The sequence below is a fragment of the Populus alba genome, chromosome 4 (assembly GCF_005239225.2).
Source record: "Populus alba chromosome 4, ASM523922v2, whole genome shotgun sequence".
Taxonomy (NCBI): domain Eukaryota; kingdom Viridiplantae; phylum Streptophyta; class Magnoliopsida; order Malpighiales; family Salicaceae; genus Populus; species Populus alba.
Genome location: NC_133287.1, coordinates 17,273,969 through 17,289,828, shown reverse-complemented (window position 1 = coordinate 17,289,828; position 15,860 = coordinate 17,273,969). Strand labels below are relative to the sequence as shown.

Genomic DNA, 15,860 nt, shown 5'->3' with positions numbered 1-15,860 from the left:
GAAAGAAAATTAATTTTAACAAACTAAATTATATGAAAAAAAAATAACTCGTCAAATCAAGTTAACCCATCAAACCCGAAATTCGTATCATGAAAATATGATAACTAAATAAAAAAAATTTAACATTAACAAACTAAATCAACAAAAAGAATTCATTAAAAAAAAAAAAAAAACAAAAGAAAAAAACAATTCTATAATATAATACAATATAATAATAATTATAATGAAAAAACGTGGAGAAAGCTAAAGCTAAAGCTAAATTCTCAACTAACTCAATATTTAAAAAAATAAATTTAACAAAGATAATTTAAAAAATAAACATGTGGGGGAAACACTGCAACAAAACAAAAATCATGTAAGAGAAATACTATAGTAATCCATAGTGTTTTTTTTTTTAAAAAAAAAGTTCAAAAGTTAAGTTTTCAACCAGCTTAATATATATAAAAAACCGACAAATGCTATTTAAAAAAGAAAGGAGTCAATTTTGGGTAAACGAAATGAAAAAAAAGAACATGTAAAAAAAAGGAAACAAAAACAGAAAAAAAGCACGCAGGGAAAGCTACATGTTTTAAAGAAAAATACAAAAAAAACTAAATTTTCAACCAGCTCAATAGTAAAAAAATAAAATCAACAAAAATAATTCTGAAAAAAAAAAAAAAAAAAATATGTAAAAAATGACAATTTTGGAAAAAAGAAAAACAAATAAAAAAACACGTGGGAAAAGCTAAAGCTAGATTATCAGCCAGCTCAATATTGAAAAAATAGATTCGATAGAGATAATTTTTTAAAAAAAATATATGGGGAAACACTGCAGCAAAGCAAAAACTATGTAGGGAAAACACTGTAGTCAATCAATATTGTTTTTTTTTTTAAAAAAAAAATACAAAGCTAAATTCTCAACCAACTTAATATAAAAAAAATAAAATCTACAAAAAGAACAAAAAAAAAATAAAAAAACATTAACAACCTAAACTAAAAGAAAAAATTAATTAAAATTTTTTTTAAAAAAAACAAAAACAAAACAAAAGACATAAGCCCGTTACTAATGAGGAAAAAGAAAAAAAAATCTGAAGCAACCGAGTTAACCCTTCAAATCAGGTTAACCCGTCAAACTTGAGATTTCCGTCACGAAAGTTTGATAACTAAATAGAAAAAAAAAATTGATGGGCTAAACGAAAAAAAATTAACAAACTAAACTAAACGAAAAAATTTGATTAAAAAGAAAAAACAAACAAAAATTTGGGTTAATGCGTCAAACCAAGTTAACCCATCAAACCCGGGATCTGTGTCATGAAAGTATGATAACTAAATAAAAAAAAATTTTTTTTTTTTCACATTAACAAACTAAATTAAACAAAAAAAATTCATTAAAAGAAAAAAAACACAAAGAAAAAAAAAAAAAAAACCCACATGCATAAAAAAAAATTGCCACAGGAAAAAAAAAAAAAAAAAAGAAAAAAAAATTTGCAAAAAAAAAAAAAGCTTTAGCTACAATATTTTTCCTACGCGTTTTAGTATATTGTTAATTGTCCACGGGACGTGGATTATATGAGAACTTGTTAAAAAAAAAAATTGTTTATACTGTGGAAAATGTGCTAGGATATTATTCGTATAAATTATGTTTTAAAATGTTTTTTTATTTAAAAATATATCAAAATAATATTTATTTATTTTTAAAATTTTATTTTTAATATTAATATATAAAACGATTTAAAATTACTAAAACAATAATTTAAATTTTTGGCAAATGAAATTTTGACATATTGCCAAATGCCCGACCATTATACATAGATTTTGTTTTTTAAGTGTGTTTAAAGTGTGATTGTGATTATTTTTCAAAATGCTTTTTGTTTATAAATTATTTATTTATTTTTTAAAATTATTTTTGAGATCAGCACATCAAAATGATTTAAAAATATAAATAAATTATTTTTTAATAAAAAAATTATTTTTTTAAAATACTATTGCCTAATGTCACTAATTGCTCGGCAATAATTCAAGCGAGATCTTTGTTTCCATTCTTTAAATTACAATTATAATCTACAAGTTTTTGTATTTTTGCTACTATCCACTATAAAAAAAAAAAACAATGTGGTGCAAGGAAACTCTAATTGATTATATAATTTGTTTTGCATTTTAAAAATATGTTTATTTTTTATTTTTTTGTGTGTTTTTGAATCATTTTGATATTTAAATATTAAAAATAATTTTTAAAAAATAAAAAATAATATTATTTAAACATAATTTCAAATAAAAAATATTTTAAAAAGTAAATATTACTACAAACAAATACCCATGTATATTATGCAAATTTCAAACGAGTGCCGTCCCATTTGACAAAAGAAATGAGCTGTAATGAAACTCCGCATTTGACATTATCCAGATGCAAAAAAAAAAAAAATAAATAATAATAATAAATAATATGTTTGGTATTTAGAAAAGAGATAGAGAAAAGGAGATGAATTCGAATCTTGTAATTATTCCTTGATAACATGCTGTGTTCGAAAATGTTAATCACAAGTCAGCAACTTTTTCCTTTATTTCATTTTCCACGTACAGTGTGTGTGTGTGTGTGTGTATATATCCTTTATTTTCTTATAATATTCTTTTTCTTTCACCATCGAATCCTCCTATTTCATGACACCACGACACGAAATATTATCTACCCCCAACGTTGACAATCCGTCATGCTACATAGTCCCTCCATTTAACATATATATAATAACTAGGGTTGGTGTTAAATTACAAGTAACCTATACCCAAGCCACGGATAACGAAAAGATGTGAGCTCCACGAAGCCAGCTGGGACAAAAATAATACACACACACACACATACACACACGACGGTTATTTTATTTCAAATTAAAATTACAATATTTATAATTTATATATAAATATAACTATTTATTACCTTCATTTAGGTAGAGTTAGTATCTACTGGATTTGTATTAAATTGTTATCTCTAAGAACCAGTCTGATATAATTATAATTATTTTTTAAAATATTTTTTGTTTGAAAATATATGAAATAATTTTTTTGAAATTTTATTAAAAAATATTAAAAACATTAATTTAAAACAACTTTTTTACAAAAACACCTACCAACCACATAAAAATATCAGCCAGTCAACCACTAAAGTACCTCCCATCCTGTTTTAAATATCTATAATTAATTATTTTGTTTGTTTCACTTATTAAACTCTGATTAGCGATTCTTTGTCCGTTCTTGTGGCTCTCTAATTTGTCGTAATCATCATCTCCCTATAATTCCCGCTCATTTTTATTTCCTTAATTTTAAACTGTCCCTGCTGCGCGGGTCCGTCTTACCGATTTATACTTCCACGCGCCACCCTTGCCACGTCATCCTGCACCGTAAATATTACTCACCCCTGAATCAAAAACACTTGATGGCACTGCTTCGCATCTGTAATATACTATTTTTGTCAAATTTAACCTCAAACTATAAAAATACGCAATTAAGTCCCTGGTTTACGGCTTTTCTAGCAATGTCCATCCTCTCGTCTATTTTTGTGATTTGCCACTCGTCCATTATGTCAACAATTTAAAAAATCCAGCACTGATTCATAATTAGAACAAGAGACCGAGTATGCCCTTTAAATCAAATAAATCATGTAAAGGTATAGCAAAAGGTTAGCTTTCTTGGTTGCCTTATAGTCTTGTATGACATGAGTGAGATTACTATGTATGTATGTATGATATTTTTTAAAATAATTTTTTTTTATTTATATTAGTATATCATAACCATTAAATAATATTTTTAAAAAAGTATTATTTTAATATATTTTTAAAATAAAAATTCTTTTTTAAAATATATAAAACATAAGTAGAGACATTGTCAACCCGTTGTCGTGATATTATTATTATTATTATTTTGATTAATGTAGGTGTTCGAGCCAGTTTGTATATATCTCGACTAATCCCACGAGCCTTGAAATTAATGACTATATAAGTTTCCAACGACCCTAAGGATTTGTAGAACTCGAACTGATGATCTTTAAAAACAAACTCAGAATCTGATTAATTAAACTACACCCCTTAAAATTTATGTGATATTATTATTATATAAATAAAATGTGGTACAATATTAGAATCAGGTCCATGTCAATTTATTGATTGAGGATATAACAAAACCAATAATCAATTGTTTGTCATTTCACAATGTTTAAATCAATTTGTATTTGTTTGATTTACATGGATGTTCGGGTCAGCTTGCGTGCACCACGACTAATCCCATGACTCACTGAACATCCTGCAAACCCAGTGAGCATGTAAGGCACCGTGCGAGTGACAGACGTGCACGGTGAGGTTTGAACCCATAATGCAGAGGAAGGGAACAAATCCCTTCAACCGCTGGGCCAAGACCTCAAGTGCTATCAGTACCTTTGGATTTAACATTTGATAGCTGTATTTAATTTCATCCTTCATCCTGTATTTTTATTAGTTTTAAAAAATACTCCCTCATGTAAAAAAAAAACATAGCACGTAGAATTACGAGTCTACCGTACAATGAATTTGAATAATACCATGAAATGTCAAGATAAAATCTTACATGTTACCTGAAAAAAAGGAAATGATCGATTTTAAAAATTAATCATGATATATATTTGTATTAAAAATAATTGTTTTTTTTTTGAATGATTTTTTATTTAAGACACATTTTAATAATATTTTTTTTATTTTTTTATATTATTATATTAAAATATCTAAAAACATAAAATAAATAATTTAAAATATATATTTTTAATTATTTGTTTAAAAACACTTTTAAAATAAAAAAAATCAAGTAGAATCATTTTTTTTAAAGTCTCTGATCGCAGAAGATTTAAATGCAGGCCCAATATGACAGAAAGACACACTACAAGGACGTAAAATGTCACCAAACACTCAAAAAAACACAACGAAAATTTCAAAAAAAATTTAAAATACAGAAACCTATCGTTCTCAATCTCTCTCCCTCTCTCCCAAACTCACAGCAGCCTATTATAGAAATCAAAATCAACTCCTCTCCCTCCCCCTCTGCTCTGCAACTCTTTGTCTTCAAGTAGAAGAAACAGTTTCTCTCTGTTGCTTCTCTACTTTCACTCCTCTCTCCTCCTCCTTCACTTACTTAAAGTATCAAATCCATTAAAAAAAGAGACCATTCACACAATGTTTCTCACTTTTTTTGCAGCAGATACCATGTGACCTTACCTACTCACCCTCTCTATTTCCTCTCTCTCTCTACACTTCCTCCACCGAGTCAGCTTCCCCTCAATGACTCACTGAGTCAACTCGACTCGACTCAACTCCACTTAAACTGAACTGAACATACATTTTTATTTTATTGTTCTCCCGGAATGGCGTCATCTTCCAGAGCGAGAAGCAGCTCTCCATTCTCATATCCAAAACCGTCAAGTCCTTACTCTTCAGCTTCTTCAACAACATCTTATAATAACAGGCTAATGCCACGTTCGTGCTCGACTTCTGCTTCTTCATTTTTCGGTTCGCGATCCGTGACGCCGAGTCGAGATCAGTCTGATTCAATGCACTACGGCCTCTCAGGCGTCGGTGCTTATGGTGGCAGTCCGAATCCGGTCGGTTTCGGGTCGGAGGAGTTGATTGCTGAACCGATTGATCAACCGAGGAATGGTGGTGATAGTATTTCGGTTACGATTCGGTTTAGACCGTTGAGGTAATGGTAGATCTGAGGGCACCAGATCAGATCTTGAATCGGTTTTGTAATTTGAATTTTCCAGGGTCAAGTATCTTGATTGGGATGTGTTTGGATGCAGTGAAAGGGAGTTCCAGAGAGGAGATGAAATAGCATGGTCCGCCGATGGAGATAAGATTGTTAGGAACGAGTATAATCCAGCTACTGCTTATGCATTTGGTAATCAATTATTGAATTTGAATTTCTTAATTAATTGAGTTAATGAAAATGTAAATGTAAATGTAAATGCGAAATGATTTGTATTGGCAGATAAGGTGTTTGGACCGCACACAGCCTCTCAAGAGGTGTATGAGATTGCCGCAAAACCTGTGGTCAAGGCTGCAATGGAAGGTGTTAATGGTATGGTATTGATCGAGATTCGGATTTTTATTGACAATCAAGTAGCATTTGTTTATTCTAGTAGTTGTGGTTGATTAATCAATGTTCATTAATTTCGAGTTTTTATCTGACAATGCAGGAACTGTTTTTGCATATGGTGTTACTAGTAGTGGAAAGACACATACTATGCATGTAAGATTAGTTCCTCCCTGTAACTTTAATTTGGTGCAGTTTTTGTTAGGATATTTACTCCAAATCTCCCAGGATAGTAAAAGCTGATTATGATTGTAGTTATGAATCATTGAAATTGTCAAGATTACCCTGATTTAAAATCACAAGTTTTTAATTAAGCTATAGTGATTGTTTATGGTAGTACAGGCAAAGTGCTTTGCTGATATTTTGTTTGCATCAGAAGAGCATTAATAAGAGCCTGTTTGAGAGTGTAGTTGCTATTGCTTTTCAAAGTGTTTTTCATGCCAAAATGCATCAAAACCATCCAAAACATATAAAAAAATTATTAATTTTTAGCAAGAAAAAAAAATTAAAATTTTTGTGGAATGTGGTTTGCATTGCGTTCCCAAACGGTGCCTTATATTGTTGGAGAAGTCTATGGTGATCCATTTTATTGGTGACTCCTTTTTTGTATCCTGCAACTCCTCACTCTACTAGATCTTACTTTGTTATTTGCAAACGCTTTAACCATATAGAACGCTCAAAGTGCAATGATTTGATGATCTGTTGAGGAGTATTACTGAGGAAACTGAAAGGTGCTGGTCATTTTAAAGTTCCCTTTGTATGAAATACAAATACTCTCAGTTGTTGCTTCCACAGGTTCTCCCATGGTTTCCCTCTTTCTCTTGTAGCCATATCTATAACTTCATTTGATGCTCAAACATGTTTATCCATCTTGTTATATCTAGGAATTAGGATCACATTACTGAAGTATTTTCAGAGACATGACAATTTCATCCTGCACTGTAATTTATCACTGAAGTTGATTCTTAAGTTATGTATTATTTGGCACGTGTAAACATGTCTATCTTTATGTTTTCCTTTTCTTCTGGCTAGCTTTACTTGTTTTAGTTCGTTATTGCTAACAAGTTTTCAGCTCTGTTGTTTTTGACTTGTTTCTCATAATCATAAATGCAGGGAGACCAAAATTCTCCTGGCATTATACCACTTGCCATAAAGGATGTTTTCAGTAGCATCCAAGATGTAAGTATTTCAATAATATTCTCTCCTCAATATATTCTCTGCAATGCTGGTTAGCTGTGTATTGCTTGGCTTTTATCATCCAAGCATCTGAATGTGTGAGCATGCATGTGGGCGGTTAACACTGTCATTACACTTAAATATAGATAGGTATTGTTGTAAACCTAAGTTGTTTGTTGTTTTTCCCCTATATTTAATCTTTTCAACTATCTACCTGTTGATCAAGTATGGATGACACTGCTTTCTCACTTCAGACTCCAGGAAGAGAGTTCCTACTACGAGTGTCCTATCTTGAAATTTACAATGAGGTTAGTGTCACTATACTATAAATTTGAGAAACAGCACTTGAGTGTACCCACAACAAGTTGAAACTATTATTGGCATCTTAGTGAAAGTTGTCTGTTTTATGCTTTGACTTATGCTTCTGATATCAGGTGATAAATGACTTGCTTGATCCAACAGGTCAAAATTTGCGTGTCAGGGAAGATGCACAGGTGTTGTGCTTAGCTTTTATGAATTTGCTTAAAAAGCTTTGTAGCGTGAACTTTCTTACCATGAAAAAAATTATTATTTAATTGATCTAATATATTGGTTTATAAATACTTGTACTAAGTTTTCCAGGGCACCTATGTTGAGGGTATAAAGGAAGAAGTGGTTTTATCTCCTGGGCATGCACTTTCTTTCATTGCTGCTGGAGAAGGTACCCTGTATATGTATACCTATTTGATATTTTCCTGTGTGTTTCATGCAAGATTACTCCTAAGTTTTTGATTGGTATTTTGGTATTGCAGAGCATCGCCATGTTGGTTCAAATAATTTTAATCTCTTCAGCAGCCGAAGTCACACCATATTCACTCTGGTAAATAGTCCATAAGCTGATGAAATTGAGCATTCTGATAATAGTTAGCATTTTTTATACATTTTAATGGAGTATATATATCAAACTATTGGTTGGAAGTAGTCATATCTTAGCCTTCACCACCTCAATTGGTGCATCATCTACTTCACATTCTTGTGATTTTTATTCTTGTCATTTCGACCTTAGCTACTCTGATGCTGTGCCTTATTTCACAGAAGATTTTTTTTTTATATTTCAATTTTTTTTTTTTATAATTCACTAATATGCCTATGCATTTGCAGATGATAGAAAGTAGTGCCAACGGAGATGAATACGACGGAGTGATTTTCTCTCAACTTGTATGTTGCATTGAATTGATACTATCAGAAAAAAAAAACATTGATTCTTCTTAGCTGTATGGCTCATACTCTTCTCTTTTATGTCTCTTTGTAGAATCTGATTGATCTAGCTGGATCTGAGAGTTCCAAAACTGAAACAACTGGAATAAGGAGAAAGGAAGGATCTTACATAAACAAAAGCCTTCTAACTCTTGGAACTGTATGTACCTGTAATTTTCTATGCAATCATCTACCATGTTTTTCATTTTATTTGTATTTGTCTACCAGAAACTGCTTGCAGAATAAACAAGTCAAAGCCTTCGGATACATGCAATAATTGCATAAAATGTGGTTGATTATCTGATGATTTATGAGACCAACTCGAGGATGGTAGAAAGTGTTTTTGGGACATTAAGCTTATCTCAAACATGAGTCAATGAATGAACTCACAATGCTCCTCTGTGCGTGTGCTGAGTCTGTTGACACTTAAAGTGCAACTACTCACTTTCTTCATTAAAGGATGTTGAGACTTTTAAGCTTCTGAATGTTTAGATGTACATGGCCATATCATTTCAATGTCTGTAGTTGACTACGTGGCTCCTTTTTAAAGGTGATTGGAAAGCTGAGCGAAGGAAGGGCATCTCATGTTCCATATCGAGATTCCAAACTTACACGCCTTTTGCAGTCTTCATTGAGTGGGCATGGGCATGTTTCGGTGAGTTTGAGATATAAAAATCATGCTATTTGTGGTCAACATGTTTACAAAATTTTACTTTGTCATTGAAGATCATGTAATTCACTGAACATACAAGATCATTGAATGATCCATTGTGCTGTTGCGTATTGAATTGTGTATAATCTTCTAGAAACGTTTAATTTTCACATTCTCAATCCCTTTCTGTCTTTTTGATTATGGAGTAAAGGTTTTATAAGTGACCGACTATACATATTCAATTACTCCTAGCCAAATTCCATTGCCTCATATATATTCTTTCTTGCCTAAACCAATGCTCAGCTTATTTGTACCGTCACTCCTGCATCAAGTAACATGGAAGAAACTCATAATACATTGAAGTTTGCTAGCAGGGCAAAGCGGGTTGAAATATATGCTTCACGCAATAAGGTACAATATGAACTTAGCTTATGATATTATTCATCAACAACAATATAGTTTAATTAAATCTAAAAGGTGACTTAACCTGATTTTGAAATGATTTAACTTCCAGATTATTGATGAGAAATCTTTGATCAAGAAATATCAGAAAGAAATCTCAAGCCTCAAGCATGAACTTGATCAATTAAGACAGGGGATGCTTGCTGGTGTTAGCCATGAGGAGATTCTGAGCTTAAGGCAAAAGGTTTTGAAATTTTTTCTTGTTTTCTTCTTTTGAATATTGTTGTGCTGTTTTCATTTTATGGTTTTATTGCCACTGACAAACCATTCTTTGTTTTCCATTGAATAGTTAGAGGAAGGTCAGGTGAAAATGCAATCAAGGCTTGAGGAAGAAGAGGAAGCCAAGGCTGCTCTAATGAGTAGGATTCAGAGGCTAACTAAACTCATACTTGTCTCTACGAAGAATACGATTCCTGGATTGACTGATGTTCCAGGTCACCAGCCGAGTCATTCTGTTGGGGAGGATGATGTGAGTTATTTTCCCATCTGTTTTGTACACAAAAGCACGGTCTGCTACCTTTTGTTATTACCTAATTCCAAACTGGCCCTGGAATTTGAATATTTAAATATGAATGACATCCTTTCTGGCTTATAAGTTAAACTGCAATTCCAAGGGTTTGAGCTATGGTTGTACTAGTGGAATGTAATAGTTATAATGTGAATCTGGACAATCTTTGGGTAATGTTTAGTTTTAAAATTTGTAAAGTGATTCCGAGTTTTCTTAATACCTTTTATTGTCATTCTGTACTTTCTTATTTTCTAAATGCCTGAATTCTCCAAAAAGGCTCCCCCTTATTATTCTCATGCCCCACAACTGATCTGTCTTGTAGTTTTTTTTGGCTTTGCAATGGTTTCTTTCCATAAGATACACCCTTTGTTTAGTTTTACTAAATTTCCTTTTGGACTGCATTCTTTTTCTTATTTTTCCATTTGGAAAATTGAAGTGTGATTTTTAAGTTTCATTTTTTTTTTGTCAGAAATTGGATGTTTTGCGAGAAGGTGCTTTACTTGCAGAAAATGAGAATCAAAAGGACTCTCCATCTTCTGCTTCTTTGATAGCATCGGATCTAACTTACGAATTTAAACATAGAAGATCTTCCAGTATGTGGAATGAAAAACTCTCACCAGCTAGCAGTACTGTTACTGAATCGGCTCAATCATACGAACTTATGGGTACTTCAAAACTGGCACCAGTAAGTTATGCTAATATTTCTCTCCGGTGTTCACCCCCTAGGATATAATACCAAGTAAATTTTCCCTTCAGAAAGAATCCAAAATTTACTCCTCTAACCCTCTCTTTCTCATATTGGACCCTCAGGTTCTTGGATTTGTCAGATTTTCTCTATGTTTTTGGCTTCCATCTCCTTTAATTATTGAATTGGAAAAACCCAAGTCTCCCTTTTGCTGATTAGCACATTCATACCACAAATGCCATGTCAATCTAACATTTTGATGCCTTATTATGTTCTGATGGTAATCTTTCCTTTGGGTGACCAGACCAAAATTTTCATATTTTTATTAGTTACAGGTTTTCTGAAGAATTGTTAACTTGACAGAAATGTGTTATTTCTAGGGCGGGATGACCCAAGACCAGATGGACCTTCTTGTGGAGCAGGTTAAGATGCTTGCTGGAGAGATTGCATTCAGCACTAGTACCCTGAAGCGCCTGGTGGAGCATTCTGTAAACGATCCTGATAGCTCAAAAACTCAAGTATGCTTCTCTTCTCTTGCAAAACTTTATGGTAGCTTGTGTTTAAAATTGAACTTCAAAATGAGATGCAAGGCTATGATGATACTCTATTCAACATATCAAATAGATTGCAAGTTAGCATTGTTGTAGACCCCTCATCACTCAGTGGTGCTGGAGCCAATTCGAGGTTATGTGGCTGCTGTGATTTTAAATTTTATTCAGACTCCGAAGGATGTGTTTGATGCTTATCACATACTAAATGATTCATGTTCTTCTTTTGCATATTATAGAAGGCAGTAGCTGGGAAAGACACCCTTCCCCCCCTGCTTCCTCTCTGTTTTTCACTGCGAATAATCGATTGTTATATCAATTAACAGATCAGAAAACAGAAGTTTTCCATTGTGGAATGCCTTCATTTTTATAATCCAACATGTCCAATATGGCAGTTATATATACCTGAATAGAGCTATGTGATTGTTCATAGTTTTGCCTAAAGCTCTGTTTTTCAACCATAGATCCAGAACTTGGAGCGAGAGATCCAGGAAAAGAAGAGGCAAATGAGAGTTTTAGAACAGCGCATTATTGAGAGTGGTGAGGCTTCAATTGCTAATGCCTCAATGGTCGATATGCAGCAGGTTGTTTCGCTTTCTTCTACTTTTCCCCTTTTCTTCTTCTTCTCTCTTGTATTCTTTCATTTTATCTATTTTTCAGATAATAATAACTCAATTATTTTGATTGCAATTGTGCTGCAACAGACAGTAATGAGATTGATGACCCAATGTAATGAAAAGGCTTTTGAGCTGGAGGTGAGCACTTCATATCACAATACTGTTGAAATTTTATCAAGGCTTGTGTATTCACCTATCATTCTAGTGTCACGTTAAAACCAAATGGAGGCGGGCACTTGTGTATCCTTAGGTAAACTATAATTGGTTCCTTGGCAAGTTTGCCATCCAGAAAAATTCAGATCCATAATATCATTCTGAGAATCTCTCAACTTCACAATCTGCAGTGTAATTTTTCTTTTTCTTTTTTGCTTTTTTGGGTAGAAAGAGGAATCATTTTATAATGAAACTCCCATATGCCTTTGTCTTAAGACTAGTAAATATCCCGAGGAACCAATTCACAAAGTATGTCTCCAGTTGTATATTAGTTTCAATGATCTCTAGTGGTTGGAATGGTGCTCCAGCTTGCATAGATTGTAATTTTCCTTCCAATGAAATGATTTTGATTTGTTTGCAGATAAAATCAGCTGACAACCGTATTCTCCAAGAACAGCTTCAGAATAAGGTTTGACTGCCACTCCCCATCTCATTTTTCCTCCTTTTTTTTTGCTTTTCATTTTCTTTCATCCTGCCACTGTAATTGATGTTCAGCATCTCCTTGATGTGTTAACCTTTTCATCAGCTTGGAATGCTAGTACTTTTTGTTTGTCCCCTGGTTTACTTTGTTTTAAGCTGTTATTTCTGCATGTGGTGATTATTGGCAGTGTTCCGAGAACAAAGAATTGCAAGACAAGGTGACTCTCCTAGAGCATCGGTTGGCTTCACTCTCTGGTGATAAAGCATCAGTAAACTCTCAACACAACATTTCTAAAGAATATGTGGATGAATTGAAAAAGAAAGTTCAGTCCCAGGTGATCACCAATATACTACAACTTAATAAATCTTGCATGGGCTTATTGAAAATAACTCTATTTTGGTTGTGGTCATTGTTTTTATTTCTAGTTGAAGTAGGGGTTTTGGTTCAAATATCTCATATGGAAATAGGATTATTACTGTTCTATAGTGTAAAAAACACAAGCAAAATGTTGATACCAGCTGGTAGTTCTAACTTCTAACAAAGTAATTCCAAGTTTTTACTTACAGCTAAGGAACATGTTTTTGTTTTTATCTGAGCAGGAGATTGAGAACGAAAAGCTAAAGATCGGACAGGTTCAGATTTCAGAGGAGAATAGTGGCTTGCGGGTGCAAAATCAGAAATTGTCCGAAGAAGCTTCTTATGCAAAGGAACTGGCCTCTGCTGCTGCAGTTGAGCTGAAAAATTTAGCTGGTGAAGTGACAAAGCTCTCATTACAGAATGCAAAATTGGAAAAAGAATTGCTGGCTGCTCGAGAATCTGTGCATTCTAGAGGTGCTGGCATGCAATCAGTTAATGGAGTTAACCGCAAGTTTAATGATGGCACAAGACATGGGAGGAAGGGGCGGTTCTCTGGCAGAGGAAATGATTTTTCAGGAATGCATTCTGATGACTTTGAGTCGTGGAATCTTGATCCAGATGATTTGAAAAGGGAACTGCAGGCAAGAAAGCAACGTGAAGCAGCACTGGAGGCAGCCTTGGCTGAAAAGGAATTCATAGAAGATGAATACAGGAAAAAGTGTGAAGAGGCGAAAAAAAGGGAGGAGGCTCTGGAAAATGACTTAGCAAACATGTGGGTGCTTGTTGCGAAGTTAAAGAGAGAGGATAGTGCTATCTCTGGGATGAATGCTGATGAAAGGCACAGTGATGGTATAGATCACACTAGCGATCCCAAAACAAATGGTGTTGAAGTTTATCGCAATAGCATCCTGAAAGAGAGAGAAGATTTGGATGCATCACAAGTTGATGAAACTCCCAAGGAAGAGCCCCTAGTTATTCGGTTGAAGGTAAACCTGAATTGCTTGATCCTTTTCTTTTCTGTCGTTCTGTTGTTTTGCTTTGTTTGTTGTATCCATCTGCTGTAATAATTCTTCACTCCCTTCTAAAGTTTAACTTGTGGGGTCATTTGATAAACATCTGTTTGAGGCATGTTTTCACCATCTACTTCTGGGATATAAATGTCATGTTTGTTCCTGAATCTAGATTGCATTTTTCTGCATGCAGGCGCGGATACAAGAGATGAAGGAAAAGGAGCTCAAACAACTGGGAAATGGAGATGCTAATTCCCATGTGTGCAAAGTATGTTTTGAATCACCAACAGCAGCAATTCTTCTCCCCTGTCGACATTTTTGTTGTAAGTCAGTGAAGTTGCCTACATTTGAACTGTTTCTAACCTTCCTGCCCATCATCTCCAATCGTGACTGCTGCTGGTTTATTTTTGCAGTGTGTAAATCTTGTTCGCTCGCATGTTCTGAGTGTCCAATTTGTCGCACAAAGATTGCAGATAGGCTTTTTGCATTTACTTGAAACTGCAGCTTGCACCCTCCAAATGAAGGTCATGTATACTAGTTCTGCTCTATTTTTTTCTTTTTTTCTAATTTGCTGATAAGTTAGACTATTGGACAAATTTAGGTTCCTTAACACCACCTTGTCATATTGCGGGACAGGTAGTTATGGAACATGTACATGTACGTAGGAAAATTGAGGACCATCGAAATAAAATAGAGGTTGCATTCACTGCTGCTTGTTCAGAGCATTTATGATTAGGCCAGCTATCATTAGCCTACAGCAGAGGCTATTGGTCCCACATGGAATGGATCTGCCGATCCTGTGTCCTTGGACTTACATGAGTCTCGCTATCATTAGCATTTAGAAATCTCTCTACCTATCTGGAAAGCCAGACTACTGCTAGTGTCTTCATGTGAGAAAATAAGGAGATTAATTGACACGCTGTGTTTTTTTTCCTTTCCCCCGATTGCAGGGCTTTGTGGATGTTTACCTGTTCACTACATCGCTGGAACGGTGGTACAATTCTTTTATTAGTTTACTGTATGTAATTGTCAAAAAGGTATATCAATATATTGTTTCTGAATCTCACCCCCCTCTTCGGGGCTGTAAAATAAGACTTGATCAAAGGTAAACAAACAATCAGTACATTCAAGATGTTGCGTTATTTTTGAACATGCAGCAGAATGTTGTGGTTTATAACGCTGTATAGAAACAACGTATGCTTCCATGAGAAAGTGTTCTTCCCTGTCTATCTGAGCAACGCTGGTTTATTGGTTCTTTATTCTCCGTTTTCGTTTACGAGAATCTTGATATTGTAGGTGCTAACTAATGAACCGAGCGATTTAACACTCACTGTTGAATTCATTCAGAACTTGTTCATGGCATGCTTAAGATTAGCCGAGATGAAAATTGTTTTCGAGGTACTTGACTCGGGGAGTCGTGGTAGTCTAGTCTAGAGACTCTTATTTAGCTTTGTTGCTTTCTGTTAGCGGCTAGCTTGCTCGGAATTCTTCCCTGCCTGCAATCGCCATCGTCAAGCACAATCATTTTTACAAGGGTCAAGCTTCCTTTGTGAAGCCTCCCTGACCGCGAAGCTTGAGCTGTGAATTTTCTTTAGAACAGTCGAGTGTTACCATTGCCGTTAATCGTGGAAGAAAAAATAACTCCGATGGTTTGCGCTGTGCTGTCCTTTTCAATGAGATTTTTAAATTTCACTGTGGTTGTGTTAGGCTTATATCATATTTTAATTGATGCCACCGCATTTTTAATTCCCATTCAATTAATGGATTTAAAAACCTAATTCTATATGCTTGGATTACACGATATTTGTATCCTTGAGTAAATCTGTATCTCACTGAATTTAGATAGGTGTTCAGCCTCGCTGGCCACACTACAAGAATTTGAGCGTCTTGC

General features: G+C 33.8%; 1 protein-coding gene across 4 annotated transcripts; it reads left to right on the top strand.

Moving 5' to 3' along the window:
• Positions 1-4,967: 4,967 nt before the first annotated feature.
• On the top strand, positions 4,968-15,195 carry LOC118039705 (kinesin-like protein KIN-7D, mitochondrial). Of its 4 annotated transcripts, none has more exons than XM_035046467.2 (25): positions 4,968-5,691; positions 5,792-5,889; positions 5,980-6,069; positions 6,188-6,240; positions 7,198-7,263; positions 7,515-7,568; positions 7,695-7,754; positions 7,882-7,960; positions 8,052-8,119; positions 8,401-8,457; positions 8,552-8,656; positions 9,047-9,151; positions 9,452-9,559; positions 9,663-9,794; positions 9,900-10,079; positions 10,588-10,803; positions 11,184-11,321; positions 11,816-11,935; positions 12,056-12,106; positions 12,543-12,590; positions 12,790-12,936; positions 13,202-13,945; positions 14,163-14,292; positions 14,383-14,493; positions 14,920-15,195. In XM_035046467.2, exons 1-24 carry the CDS (start codon positions 5,357-5,359, stop codon positions 14,463-14,465), a joined length of 3,267 nt encoding a protein of 1,088 aa, XP_034902358.1. In that variant the 5' UTR covers positions 4,968-5,356; the 3' UTR covers positions 14,466-14,493; positions 14,920-15,195. The 4 variants fall into 4 exon arrangements, with proteins under 4 accessions (XP_034902358.1, XP_073264825.1, XP_034902360.1 ...); XM_073408724.1 differs by lacking the exon at positions 14,920-15,195 and adding an exon at positions 14,606-14,911; XM_035046469.2 differs by lacking the exons at positions 4,968-5,691; positions 5,792-5,889 and having other exon boundaries at positions 5,982-6,069; positions 7,723-7,754; positions 7,874-7,960.
• The last annotated feature ends 665 nt before the right edge of the window (positions 15,196-15,860 follow it).